Source organism: Motacilla alba, chromosome 26, assembly GCF_015832195.1.
Source record: "Motacilla alba alba isolate MOTALB_02 chromosome 26, Motacilla_alba_V1.0_pri, whole genome shotgun sequence".
Classification (NCBI taxonomy): Eukaryota; Metazoa; Chordata; class Aves; order Passeriformes; family Motacillidae; genus Motacilla; species Motacilla alba.
In genome coordinates this window covers 5,394,935-5,407,073 of record NC_052041.1, presented here as the reverse complement: position 1 = coordinate 5,407,073, position 12,139 = coordinate 5,394,935, and the positions used below count along the sequence as shown (strand labels likewise).

At 51.5% G+C, this 12,139-nt stretch overlaps 1 protein-coding gene across 1 annotated transcript in view; it reads right to left on the bottom strand.

Annotated features, from left to right (window-relative positions):
- The window catches only part of TRAF3IP3 (TRAF3 interacting protein 3), an 87,230-nt gene that overhangs the window by 65,816 nt on the left and 9,275 nt on the right, over positions 1-12,139 (bottom strand). Inside the window, exon 5 of the mRNA XM_038162313.1 lies at positions 4,709-4,822. Within this exon, the coding sequence (XP_038018241.1) occupies positions 4,709-4,822 (114 nt within the window). The remainder of the gene's footprint in view (positions 1-4,708; positions 4,823-12,139) is intronic.

Sequence of the window (12,139 nt, the reverse complement as noted above, 5' to 3'; positions counted from 1 at the left end):
AGGAGAGGAGAGGAGAGAGAGGAGGAGAGGAGAGGAGAGGAGAGGAGAGGAGAGGAGAGGAGAGGAGAGGAGAGGAGAGGAGAGGAGAGGAGAGGAGAGGAGAGGAGAGGAGAGGAGAGGAGAGGAGAGGAGAGGAGAGGAGAGGAGAGGGATCAGCTGTTCAGGGTTCCAGGGGGTGCAGAAAAGGACAGCTGGGATCACCTGTCCAGAAAACCCCACTCCTGGGGTGCTCCCCTAGCACAGTTTGCAGTGAGCAGCTGGAAATGGGGTTCCTGTGCCTGGGGGTATCCCTGGGATCCCTGCTCCCCAGGGGCAGCAGTGGGTCTGTGGGATGGGAGTGATCCCAGGCTGCTGCAGCACTGCCCTGGGCAGAAATGAGAAATGAGAAACCTGAGATGAGAAATGAAAAATGAGAAATCAGAAATGAGACATCAGAAATGAGAAATCAGAAATGAGATATCAGAAATCTGAGATGAGAAATAAGAAATCAGAAATGAGAAATGAGAAATCAGAAATGAAAAATCAGAAATGAGAAATCTGAGGTGAGAAATGAGAAATCAGAAATGAGAAATCAGAAATGAGAAATCAGAAATGAGAAATGAGAAATCAGAAATCATTCCTCTGCTCTGGAGCCTGCCTCTATCCTGGCATGGGGAACAGCACGTGCATCCCGGAGGGTTTGAGCATTACTTATTATTTCTACAGGGATTTGAAGGTTAATAGCTTTACACAAGCCTAATTAATTGCTATTATTTAGTTTAATATTCTCTCCCAGGGCTCTGCCCGTGCGGAGCTCGCTGTGCCACCCTCCCTGCAGGACTGGGAGCAGCAGCTGGATTGTGGCCCACGAGGGTGCCCAGCCCTGAGGAGAGGGGGCAAGCTGTGCATCCCTGCCCGGGGCTCTGTGCAGGCAGAGGGGCAGCAGACTGGGGGGGCAGCAAAAGAAATGGGGGTAACAAAAGAAATGGGGAGAATTTTAAAAAATGGGGTTAATAAAAAACGTGGGTAACAAAAGAAATGGGGAGAATTTTAAAAAATGGGGTTAATAAAAAACGTGGGTAACAAAAGAAATGGGGAGAATTTTAAAAAATGGGGTTAATAAAAAATGTGGGTAACAAAAGAAATGGGGGTAATTTTTAAAAATGGGGTTAAAAATGGGGGTAATAAAAAATGGGGGTAACAAAAGAAATGGGGGTAACAAAAGAAATGGGGGTAATTTAAAAAATGGGGTTAATAAAAAAATGAGGGTAACAAAAGAAATGGGGTTAATAAAAGAAATGGGGTTAATAAAAGGAATGGGGTTAATAAAAGGAATGGGGGTAATAAAAGGAATGGGGGTAATAAAAGAAATGGGGTTAATAAATTGGGTTAATAAGAGAAATTGGGTTAATAAATAGGGTAAATAAGAGAAATGGGGTTAATAAATAGGGTTAATGAGAGAAATGGGGTTAGTGAAAGGAATGGGGGTCCCGCGCTGTCAGTGCCCCTCGCTGCCCACGCTGCTGTCCCTGCACTCAGCTCAGGGTGCCCCCAGCCCTCCCAGGCACGGGCAGCACCGGGCTCTGTCCCTCCCTGCCGGCTGCCCCAGGGAAGAGGGACAGGAGCGGGGTTTGCAGCCTGTACACGGAATTCTGGAGCTGTGGCCGCTCCCTGCGCCGCCCCTCTGAGCAGGCAGGGCAGGAGCTGCTCCTGCAGAGCTCTCCCTGCCAAGAGGGAGCCAAACCATCCCTGGGACACGTTCCCGTCCATCCCTGCCCTGCAGCTCCTGCTGGAGCTCATCGTGCTGCCACGAGGAAGGAGTGAGCACCTGCAGCTTAAAGTTATCATTTAATAATTATATTTAAAAGTCTACCTGGCTCTATAAATTTTTAATGACAGATTAATTAAAAGCTCCGTTATGAAAGCTTTGGAAAGGAGAAATAAATATTTAATATTTATTAAAATATTCATATGCTACATGTTTTTTAATCTTGAATAAATAGTTTTGGATAATCAGGCGTGGGTTTTTTGTGATGCTAAAAGTTTGCACTGTAAATTCAACCATGATTGATTATAAACGGTGCAATCTATTAATTATGAAAGAGCACATGTGCTGCTCAGGACCTGGAAGAAATATCTGTATCTGGGTTTCACAACCAGAGGAGTTATCAAGGTAATGTGCTCGTTGAACCCAGGGAAAGCTTTGATTCATGTGCTGGTGGCAAGATCTTGACCTTCATCACGGTGAAATACAGCTCTGCTCATTCTTCCTTCCCACTGAGCAGGACGGGAGGATGAGGAGTGATGTCCCCGTGCCTGGCAGTGCCCAGGCTGGGCTGGATGGAGCTGGGAGCGCCAGGGATGGAGGGAGGTGTCCCTGCCCTGGCTGGGCTGGACAGGAGGATTGTCACAGCCCCTTCCCCCCCAGACCATTCCCCGACCCCCTGAAATGCGGAATTCAGCATCCAGGGGTGCTGGGGGTGCTTCCCTCTGCCCGAGCCCTGCGTGCCCTGCGCTGCTGCAGCATCTCCCCTCTCTCTCCTCCCCAGCCCTGTGTTCTCCCCACGCTCGCAGCAAAGCCTGAGGGACTCGTTGCCCACCCTGCTTTTGGGGGTTTCACACCTCTCCTGGTGTTCCTTGGGGTTCTCTGGGGGAATCCCAGCAGCACAGAGGGGCTCAAAGCAAGAGGAGCCCTGGCTTTAATGAGCGACCCTCACTCCCTGCCCTGAGCCAGGAGCTGCTCCCTCCCCTCCTCTGAAGCTCAGAGCTGCCTTCAGTCTCTTTTTCCTGCTCCAGACCAAGGAAAGGCTCTCACTGCGGATTCGGGTGGCAGTCGGAGCTGCTAAAGACTCCAAAACAAACACAGGGGACGTGAGAGGCTGCGGGGGGTGGGTTGCTATTCTCAGTGGAAGGATTCTTGTTGGTTTTTATGGAAAGTTCACCCCCGAGGCTGGAGGCAGTGGCATGGCTTGAGCAAGATTGAGCTGTTTCAAACTTCAGGGTTGTGTGCCAAAAAAATAATAATAAAAAAAAAATCATAATAATAGGAAGTTGTGTAGAGAGGAATGTGCTGACAGCAGGGAAGTGTGGGTGATAATTCATGTGCCTGCTGCAGGCTGGGGATGCTCCCCTGCTCGGCTGATGCCTTTTGGGGCTCCCTAAAAACAGAGGCCAGACAGAATTCAGGGAATAAAAAGCAGTTTTATTTATTGAAGGGCCTTCAGGGACATTTAGGACAGACAAAGCCCACCCAAAAATGGACGATGCCTCACGGGTTTTCACATTTTTATAAGTTTGGGCCGTCTGCATTTGGGGGTTAATCTTCCAGTTGCAGCTTCAGCTGATGGTGGCTCCTTCAGTTCTGGGGGTTCTGCTCCTTCCCCTGCTCCCCCAGCCCCAGTTAAATACAGATGTGCTGTGCTTGGAGGGCGCTGACAGGGAGGGGAAGCAGTTTAAGGTGAATTACAGACCAAGGTCTGATGAAAAGCACAATTTCTGCGAGCTGGCCCCTTGCTGTGGCCCTGGCAGGGTTAGGGCTCCTCTCCCCTGGCAGCAGCTCCGCTCCCTGCCTGGCAAATCCCTGCTGGGAATCCACAGCCTAAACCAGAGCCACCGGCAGGGAAAATGGAAAAGGCTTAAAATGCACCAGCCCTGGGATACGCTGGTAAACGAGCATGATGGGGAATCGCGGGGAGACGGATCGGGGAGGGACAGACAGTCACAAAGTGGAAGAAATGATGGCTCTGGAGCTAATCCTGAATTGATGACACCTTGCAGATCTCTCCTGGCTGCTGTCTGAGGAGCTGCAGCTGACACACGGACATTTATTGATGAGAGCAGGCTGCACAGCAGAGCAGGAGCTCGGCCGTCCCCAGCCACACGGGGATGGAGGATGAGGATGAGGACGAGGATGAGGATGAGGACGAGGATGAGGACGAGGACGAGGATGAGGACGAGGATGAGGATGAGGATGAGGATGAGGATGAGGATGAGGATGAGGATGAGGATGAGGATGAGGACGAGGATGAGGACGGGGATGAGGACGAGGATGAGGATGAGGATAAGGATGAGGATGAGGATGAGGACGAGGACGAGGATGAGGACGAGGATGAGGATGAGGATGAGGATGAGGACGGGGATGAGGACGAGGATGAGGATGAGGATAAGGATGAGGATGAGGATGAGGATGAGGACGAGGACGAGGACGAGGATGAGGACGAGGATGAGGATGAGGACGAGGACGAGGACAAGGATGAGGATGAGGATGAGGATGAGGACGAGGATGAGGATGAGGACGAGGATGAGGACGAGGATGAGGATGAGGACGAGGATGAGGATGAGGATGAGGATGAGGATGAGGATGAGGATGAGGACGGGGATGAGGACGAGGATGAGGATGAGGATAAGGATGAGGATGAGGATGAGGATGAGGACGAGGACGAGGATGAGGACAAGGATGAGGATGAGGACGAGGACGAGGACAAGGATGAGGATGAGGATGAGGATGAGGACGAGGATGAGGATGAGGACGAGGATGAGGACGAGGATGAGGATGAGGACGAGGACGAGGACGAGGATGAGGATGAGGATGAGGATGAGGACGAGGATGAGGATGAGGACGAGGACGAGGACGAGGATGAGGACAAGGATGAGGATGAGGACGGGGATGGAGGATGAGGATGAGGATGAGGATGAGGATGAGGATGAGGACGAGGATGAGGATGAGGACGAGGATGAGGATGAGGACGAGGATGAGGACGAGGATGAGGATGAGGACGAGGACGAGGACGAGGATGAGGATGAGGATGAGGACGAGGATGAGGATTCCCAGCCTGGGCTGAGGCTGAGCAGAGAGGCAGCAGGAATAAATTCTCCCCGAAGCTGGAAACAGCCTTTGGGTCAAGTGAGATTTATTTTGCCCCGAGCTGGAGTCGCTGAGGCTCCCGGTGAGGGCAGGAGGAGGTAACAAATCTGTGCCACAAAGAACAGCCCACACGGGTGTAACCCTGATGCTGGATTAATTACAGGCTGATGAGCTCCATAAATACAGCGTGCTCTGATCATTTATCTGAAACATCTCATCTGGACTATAATTAGTAGATAACAGACTTTAATCTTTCCTTTCTTCATGTTTGTTTGTACCTGTTTACGGGTTTAATTAAAATTAAAGCGGTTTAAAATAAATGATCAGAAAGGAGGAGTGATGAAGAGGAGGAAAGAAGTGGGAGAGCAGAGGAAGGGGACGGGAGGAAGGCTCTGGGTGGCAGGGGAAGGCTGGAGCAGCGAGCTTGATTTTTAAAATAAAGCAGGAAAAAAAAATAAATTATAAAGGAATAGCCTTTAAAATAATGAACCAGATTCTGTCCTCTTGTGCACTGATGACTCGCAGCTCAGTTACCCACTGGCTCCTGATGTCTTCCCTGGCAAACTGGGGCAGCTCTCAGCCAAGTGCCAAACTCCAGGATTAAAATGCAGCAGGAGGAAAGTGAAATATTGGTTTCCTTTCTCACATCCAGCCCCAACCTGCCTCTGAAGGAAGTGAGCTGCATAAAAAATGGATGAAAAGGTTCCTTGGGAAATTGCAGCATTTGCCTACAGCAGAGGCTGGGTTTGGGGACAGATTGGCTCCAGCTATTCAGGGGCTTGGAGGGCTCTGCCAGCTCCCCGTGTGCACCTGGGGAAGCTTCAGGTGCCGAGCCCGTGAAGGGAAAGCCACCAGCGGCTGATTTTTCTGACTCTAACACTTATAGATTTCCAAAAATGAGAGTAGATTGGAGGGTGACAGTGCCACCTCTCCAACGACACCAAACAAACCAACGAGCCATCAAATTCCTCTTCTTCCATAAAAAAAAATAAAAAAATACAAACAAACAAATTATTTACATAAAGTGTGTGAGAAAATTCGTTACAAAAATATCAACATCAAAAAACTTTTAAAAAATCTTTAAAAAAACTTAAAAATCTTTAAAAATCAAAACAACAGCTGGGCTGTGGGACTGGGAGCAGCACCTTGGGCTGGGCTGGGCTGGGCTGGGCTGGCTGAGCCTGGGGGCACCCACAGCCCCCAGGGGGACCCTGGGCAGGCACAGCCTTTGCAGGTGACTTTCCAACAGCTCCAGGCTCCTGTTTGTGGCAGATTTAGTGGGTAAAAGGTGGAAGGTGACAATGCCCGGGACTCTGGGGTGTGTGTCACCCACACAAGGATTGCAGAGCTCTCACCCACCCCTGCCTGGCCCTGCTCACTCCCCACCCAGCTCCGTCCTGCTGCAGCCGTTCTCATCCAGGGCGTGCAATCGATGCTTGGATTTCAATGCTGGAGGCATTCCCCTCAGAAATCCCTGCTCAGTCAATTAGCAGGACTGCATTTCATATCACTTACAACCTATTCTCCTGGAAGGCTGCAGAATCCAGCATCTCCACCTATATTTGCTGGGATTATTGCTTAAAGGTGGCTTAGCTGCTAAGCCACTGCTGCGAAAGCTCCATTAAGTTCTTTCCTTGTTGTACACGGGAGCTGGAAGGATTTCAGGGCAGCAGGTCGGCTGCAGAAACCCGACACCCATTCTTCCAGCAATTAAACTTTGCAAAGTAAACTCTGTGGATTTCATTAAGGAAATGGAGCCCTCAGCGCTGGGAATAGCGTTTATGAATATTTCCTTGTAATGGCCAAGCCAGCATGCTGACAGGATGAGTTATTGGACATATTTACAAACAGCTGTTAAAAAGCCAGTGTGGAGGTCCCAGCTGGATTTTTTTCCCCTTTTTATGCAGGGTTTATAGCAGTTATCCTTTGAAAAGCCAGCTTGATTGGCTTTCCTGCAAGGAGAGGTAAGCTTGATTAATTTATTCCTCCTCCCCAGGCCTGCAGCCACAGGGAGGGAGCAGTCTGTCTGTCTGTCTGTCCGTCTGTGCGCAGCTCACTCGAGGAACAGGCCCAAGGGCAGCCAAGCAGCTCCCAGAACACGCGTGTTTAATGACAGGCACCGTGTCCTTCTGGCACAGGGATCAATAGGTTTGAGTCTTTTCCCCAGTCAGGCCCATTTTTCATGGAATTCTTTTCCTTTGCTGTGTGAAGTGACAGGCCACTGGTGGGAGCTGGACACCAGGGGAGAGGGTTTGGGTCCTGGTGACACCAGGGGAGAGGGTTTGGGTCCTGCTGACACCAGGGGAGAGGGTTTGGGTCCTGCTGACACCAGGGGAGAGAGTTTGGGTGCTGGTGACACCAAAGGAGAGATTTTGGGTCCTGGTGACACCAGGGGAAAATATCTGGGTCCTGGTGACACCAGGAGAGAGGGTTTGGGTCCTGGTGACACCAAAGGAGAGATTTTGTGTCCTGCTGACACCAGGGGAAGGGTCTGGCAGGGTTCCCTGGCTGATCCTCCAGGTTTATAGGGACAGGCAGCAAAGAAGGGGTTAAGCCCAAGGTGTTGCCCCTTGAGGAGCTGTGAATTCTGTTCCTTGGAAGATGCGACTCCCGTGGCATTGGATTAGGAGCACAGAAGATGCTGTGAGGTTATTGCCAGCACTTCCAGCCCTGTCTCCTGCCCGTGTCCCCCCTGCTGCCCCTTCCTGCCTCGACATTCCACCTCTCCCTCCACACCGCAGGTGGAACAGCTCAGCTGGAGAGCGCCAGGCCAGCCCTGGCACTGCCCCCGGGTGCTGCGGGACCGTGGCGTCCAGACCTGGAATTCCTGGGCTGTTTCCCACAGCCAGATTCCCACAGAGCCCAGCAGCTCCTCTCTCCTCTCCTCTCCTCTCCTCTCCTCTCCTCTCCTCTCCTCTCCTCTCCTCTCCTCTCCTCTCCTCTCCTCTCCTCTCCTCTCCTCTCCTCTCCTCTCCTCTCCAGCTCCATTTCCAGCATCTCCTGCAGCTCCCAGAGGGCTGAAGTGCAGGAGTGTTTTCCCCCAGGGTTCCAGGGCTCCCTTTCCCCCCTGAAATCCCTCCCAGCCGTTCCCAGCCGCGTTCCAGAGCCAGTTTCTCCAGGAAGGGGCTGTGGGGCTGGGAGCTGGTGCAGAAATGGAGCCCCGGGGACAGCTCGGTGTTTTGGGGTGGCTTTGCTCAGGTCACTGCTGCCATCGCCCGAGGCCGGGTCTCCAGTTTCCTCCCCCCAGCCCCAGCAGCTGTCCCCGGGCCACGCAGGAGCAGTATTGTTCCTGTGGTGCAGGAGATCCTGGCGGAGAGCAAGCCGTGCGGATTCCCTGCGTTTGCATCCCTGATTTCCACAAATCCCTTCCCACAAACAGAAGCAGTGTGGAGCCAGCCCTGGGTTTGTGCGCCGGGGAGAATTTCAGGTCTGTCTCAGCTGAATCTGTGCGGTGAATCAAGCATTTTTTAAAGAAGATTTTAAGTTAATTAAGGAATGGAAGCGCGTGGCTATAAAGAAGTTAGATTTGGTGCAGCACGCAGATATAACACTCCTCTTTTCCAAGGAGATCCGGTGGAAGGACACGTTCCCTCTGCGAGGTGCTTAGGTTGATGAGAAACCCATTTGTAAGGAAAATTGGCTCTGGAAGCAGTTGAGAGCGAGCGAGCTGCTGGTTCTAAAGTCGCTGCCAAGTGATTGATTCAGTCCCTGGGTTCATCAGATCATTGCTTCCAATAATATCATTTTGCTTATTTATTTTCTGGAGGATCGATATGATAAATATTGCAGCACCGTGGGAGTGCCAGGGATGGCTCTGGGGTGGAGAGGGGCTCTGCAGCCTCTCCGTGTGCCCCGTGAAGCAGAAAAGCAATTCACTCACACCAAGGGCTACAGATGAGCCTGGATGTTCCCTGCAATAAATGCAAATTATTTGAATTCATTTCGCTGCTAAGAGGAGAAGAGAGAGGGGAAAAAAATAAAAATTAAAGCTAAAGATGTTGCAGATCAAGGAATTCAACTTTAGGCAGACGCAGAATTAACATAAAAGAAAACAAAGCAATAAAGAGAGGGGGGAAATAGATTTCACTGAAATAATCTGGTTTAATGAATAGGCCGTGATTTATTTCTGAAGTACCTCTCTGTGGTGGTGGTTTTCTCCTCCTGGTTTTTTTACAGCGCGTACAATGGCATCCTGGCCCTGCTGCAATCAGTCTGCCACGAACAGCTTGTAGATATTTGGCTGTGCACTGGCCCATGAGAGCAAATCGTCCTCCCTCATCGTCAAAGACTTTCTTTTCCAGTTCCTTTATGAGGTGACAAACGGTTCCCCTTCCTTTTGTTCTCCCGAGCTGAGCACGTTCAGCTTTTCTGGCTCTGCTTTATTATTTTTGTTTGGTTTATTAATGACTTGTGCTCCTTTGTCTGCCAGGGCCCGGCAGGCTCCTGCTCCTGTGCCTGGTGGTGGAACCCTGGCCCGCAGGAGGGATCCCAGCCGGGATCCTCCCCACCTTGAGGGAATTCCTGCGAAATCTCTTCAGCAGAAAGGAAATGCCCTCCCTCTGGAATGGCTGAACCAGCTCTCACCTTGGCGTCCAGCACCACAGAGGAAATAAAGGATAAAATAATCCACAAAGGATAAAATAATCCATAAAGGATAAAATAATCTTCAAACGAGATACTCAGATTTAGGGACAGCCTGCCCGAGTCACTTCTTGTTTAAATTTAGTTTGGATTACTTCCAGGCTGGGGAGCTCCGCAAAGGGGAGAGAGGGAAGGGCCACATCCTCCTGGAAAACCCTCTGGTGCCTCCTGACGGGTGTGAGGAGCAGCCAAACCCAGACAAGGCTCTGCTGGGCTGCAACTGCCCCAGCTGGCACAGAAAGGGGCTCTGGCTTGGCTTGGGGCTGGCCATGAGTGCCTTGGGGTGATTAAAGCCCTGCAAGGGCTCAGGAGCCGGGCCTGAGGATGCTGCAGCACCGGGGAATTCTGATGTTGATCAGATTTGCCAGATGGGCACTTTTGGGTTCCCCCTGCCCTTTCTCCCCTCTCCCTGAGCTGAACTCCTGGCCCGAGGAGCACCAGAAATCACGGGAGAGGAAAACGCCAGCGCTCCTGGCTGGAAGCAGCCTGTGCCTCGGGCTGGGCTGGTGCATTTACCTGGCCCAGTGCAGCTGCCAGAACACATTGGCCAAGGAAAACTTCCCCATTTGGACCTTCCACTCATGTGAAGGAGGAGAGAGGAGCTGGAAGCAGGTCCTGGCAGAGCCGGGATTGGAGCTGGCAGAAACAATCCACTTGGTCTCCTGCTTTTGGGATCCCCTCCTTCCCTGTCAGCTTGGAACCCTCCCTGCTTTTCCTGGAGGGTTTGGGGGTGGCTCTGCTGCCGGCCACAGCCTGGGAATGACACAGGGGCTTGGACGGGAGTTTGGGGCTTTTTTTACTCCTCAGGATGTGCTTTTGCCTTTCTGAATAGCCCAGGGCTCATCCCAGATCCCAGTGCCACCAGGCTGGCACCAGGGAGGTGCCATCGCCACCCCCCCCGAGTGCCTCTGGGGAGGGAAAATGCAGATTTGGGGCCTTCTCTTGTCAGAAGGAGACTTGTTAGAAGCAGAGCAGTTTGCCAAGTGCCAGCAGCCCAGCGGAGACACCTGTGACACTCTGGGGGTGTCACTGAGGGAAATCCAAGTTCTCCCCTGGTTTTGGTGGAAGCTGCAGTGGAGCTCCTGGCTCGGGGTCGGGGTTTGTGCCCGGCAGGAGCTGGGACTCCACTCTGGGGTGGTTCATCCACCTGCCCCAGACCTGGGCCCTTGGGATCGGCCTCCGAGAGGCTCCTGCAGACCCCACAGAGGGCACTCGGTGGCATCTGCAGGGCTGGCAGCTCCTTAATTAGGGGAATGCAAATGGGCTCGAGGGAGAAGGTGCCAGGGAAAGGAAAAGCAGCTCATGAAAGGGAGCTCAGACAAGAACGGGGAAATTATTCACATTGCCCTAAAGTTTACTTCTAAGAGGCCTTTTTTTCTTTTTTTCTTCTTTTTTTTTTTTCAATTTCATATATTTGCCTTGATCATTTGAGAGAAAAGATCCGTCCACAGACAGATCTCCAAAGAGATTATGATTTTTTTCAGCATTGCTGTTGCTTTAATCCGTGGTCTCTTCAGACAGGGAATGTCTAATTGGTGCACTGGTGAAATCAAATGTTTAAATAGATTGAATGGCAGACTTTTTCCCTCTGTTGTGACATTAATCCCCCAATATTCCTGGGCCCCTTGCTGGGTATTGAGGCAAAGAAAGGAGCCAGAGGAGGTCCCTCTCTGTACATCTGTGAGGTGAAAACTCCCTGGATACCCTCCCCACACATGATCCCAGACATCAATTAAACCCAGGGCCTTGCTGCACTCAGCGCTGGCACACACGGGATGAATCTGTCCGGATGATCCCCGTTTCCCCAGCCCAGGGCAGCACCTGGGAGGGCAGAGAGGGAGCCCCAGCCCTGCCTGGGCTGCAGCGGAGCTCCCTGCAGGGCTCTGCTGCCCTGGGCACTGGGAGAGCTGCGAGGAGGCGCTGCAGGAGCAGGTGAGGTGGGAATTCGGGGCGAATTAAAGGGTTGGTGCTCTTGAAGTTTTCTTCTTTTGTTCTTTTTGTCCTTTTCCAGCCTCTGTGCTTTGTGATTGTAACCAGACTGACGGCAGTGTTTAAAATGAGCTGCTGTCTGCTCTGCCTTTCTCTGGCACTACCTGAGGAGAAGGAGTTCTGTAAACTTCTGGGTTTGTGTTCGGCCGTGAACATCCTCCTCCCTTTCCTGACAGAGCCCTAAGGATCCTGGAAGGAGTCTGGAGCGCTGAGCAGGCTCTGCATTCCTCCACCACTCGCAGAACGCTCTGCAGGATGTGCAGCAGCAGATTAACACTGCCGGAGCCACAAATCAAAGCGTTTCCAGTTCCTCCCCACTCCCACCTATTATGCAGGGGGAGAAAAAAAATTCTCCATCTCCTCAGACAAGAGGGGAAAAAAGAGATGGAATTAGGGTTTAAAATCGTTTTGGTTTGCATTTCATTCCGTTTGGCACTGTCAGTGATACACAGCACCTACAGAAGAATTAGGAAGATTCTTGTGGAATAGAAGGCAGAGCCACGGCGCGTTTGACAATCTGCTCTGTATTTTACCTTCATTAGGACAGGGAGCTTGAAATACTCATTTCTTTATGATGAAGGAACTAAAGATTTCCAATGAGCACGGAGCAGGGAGCGGGCAGGGGAGATTTATTGCTAAAGCAGCTCCTTAATCACAGCAAGCCCC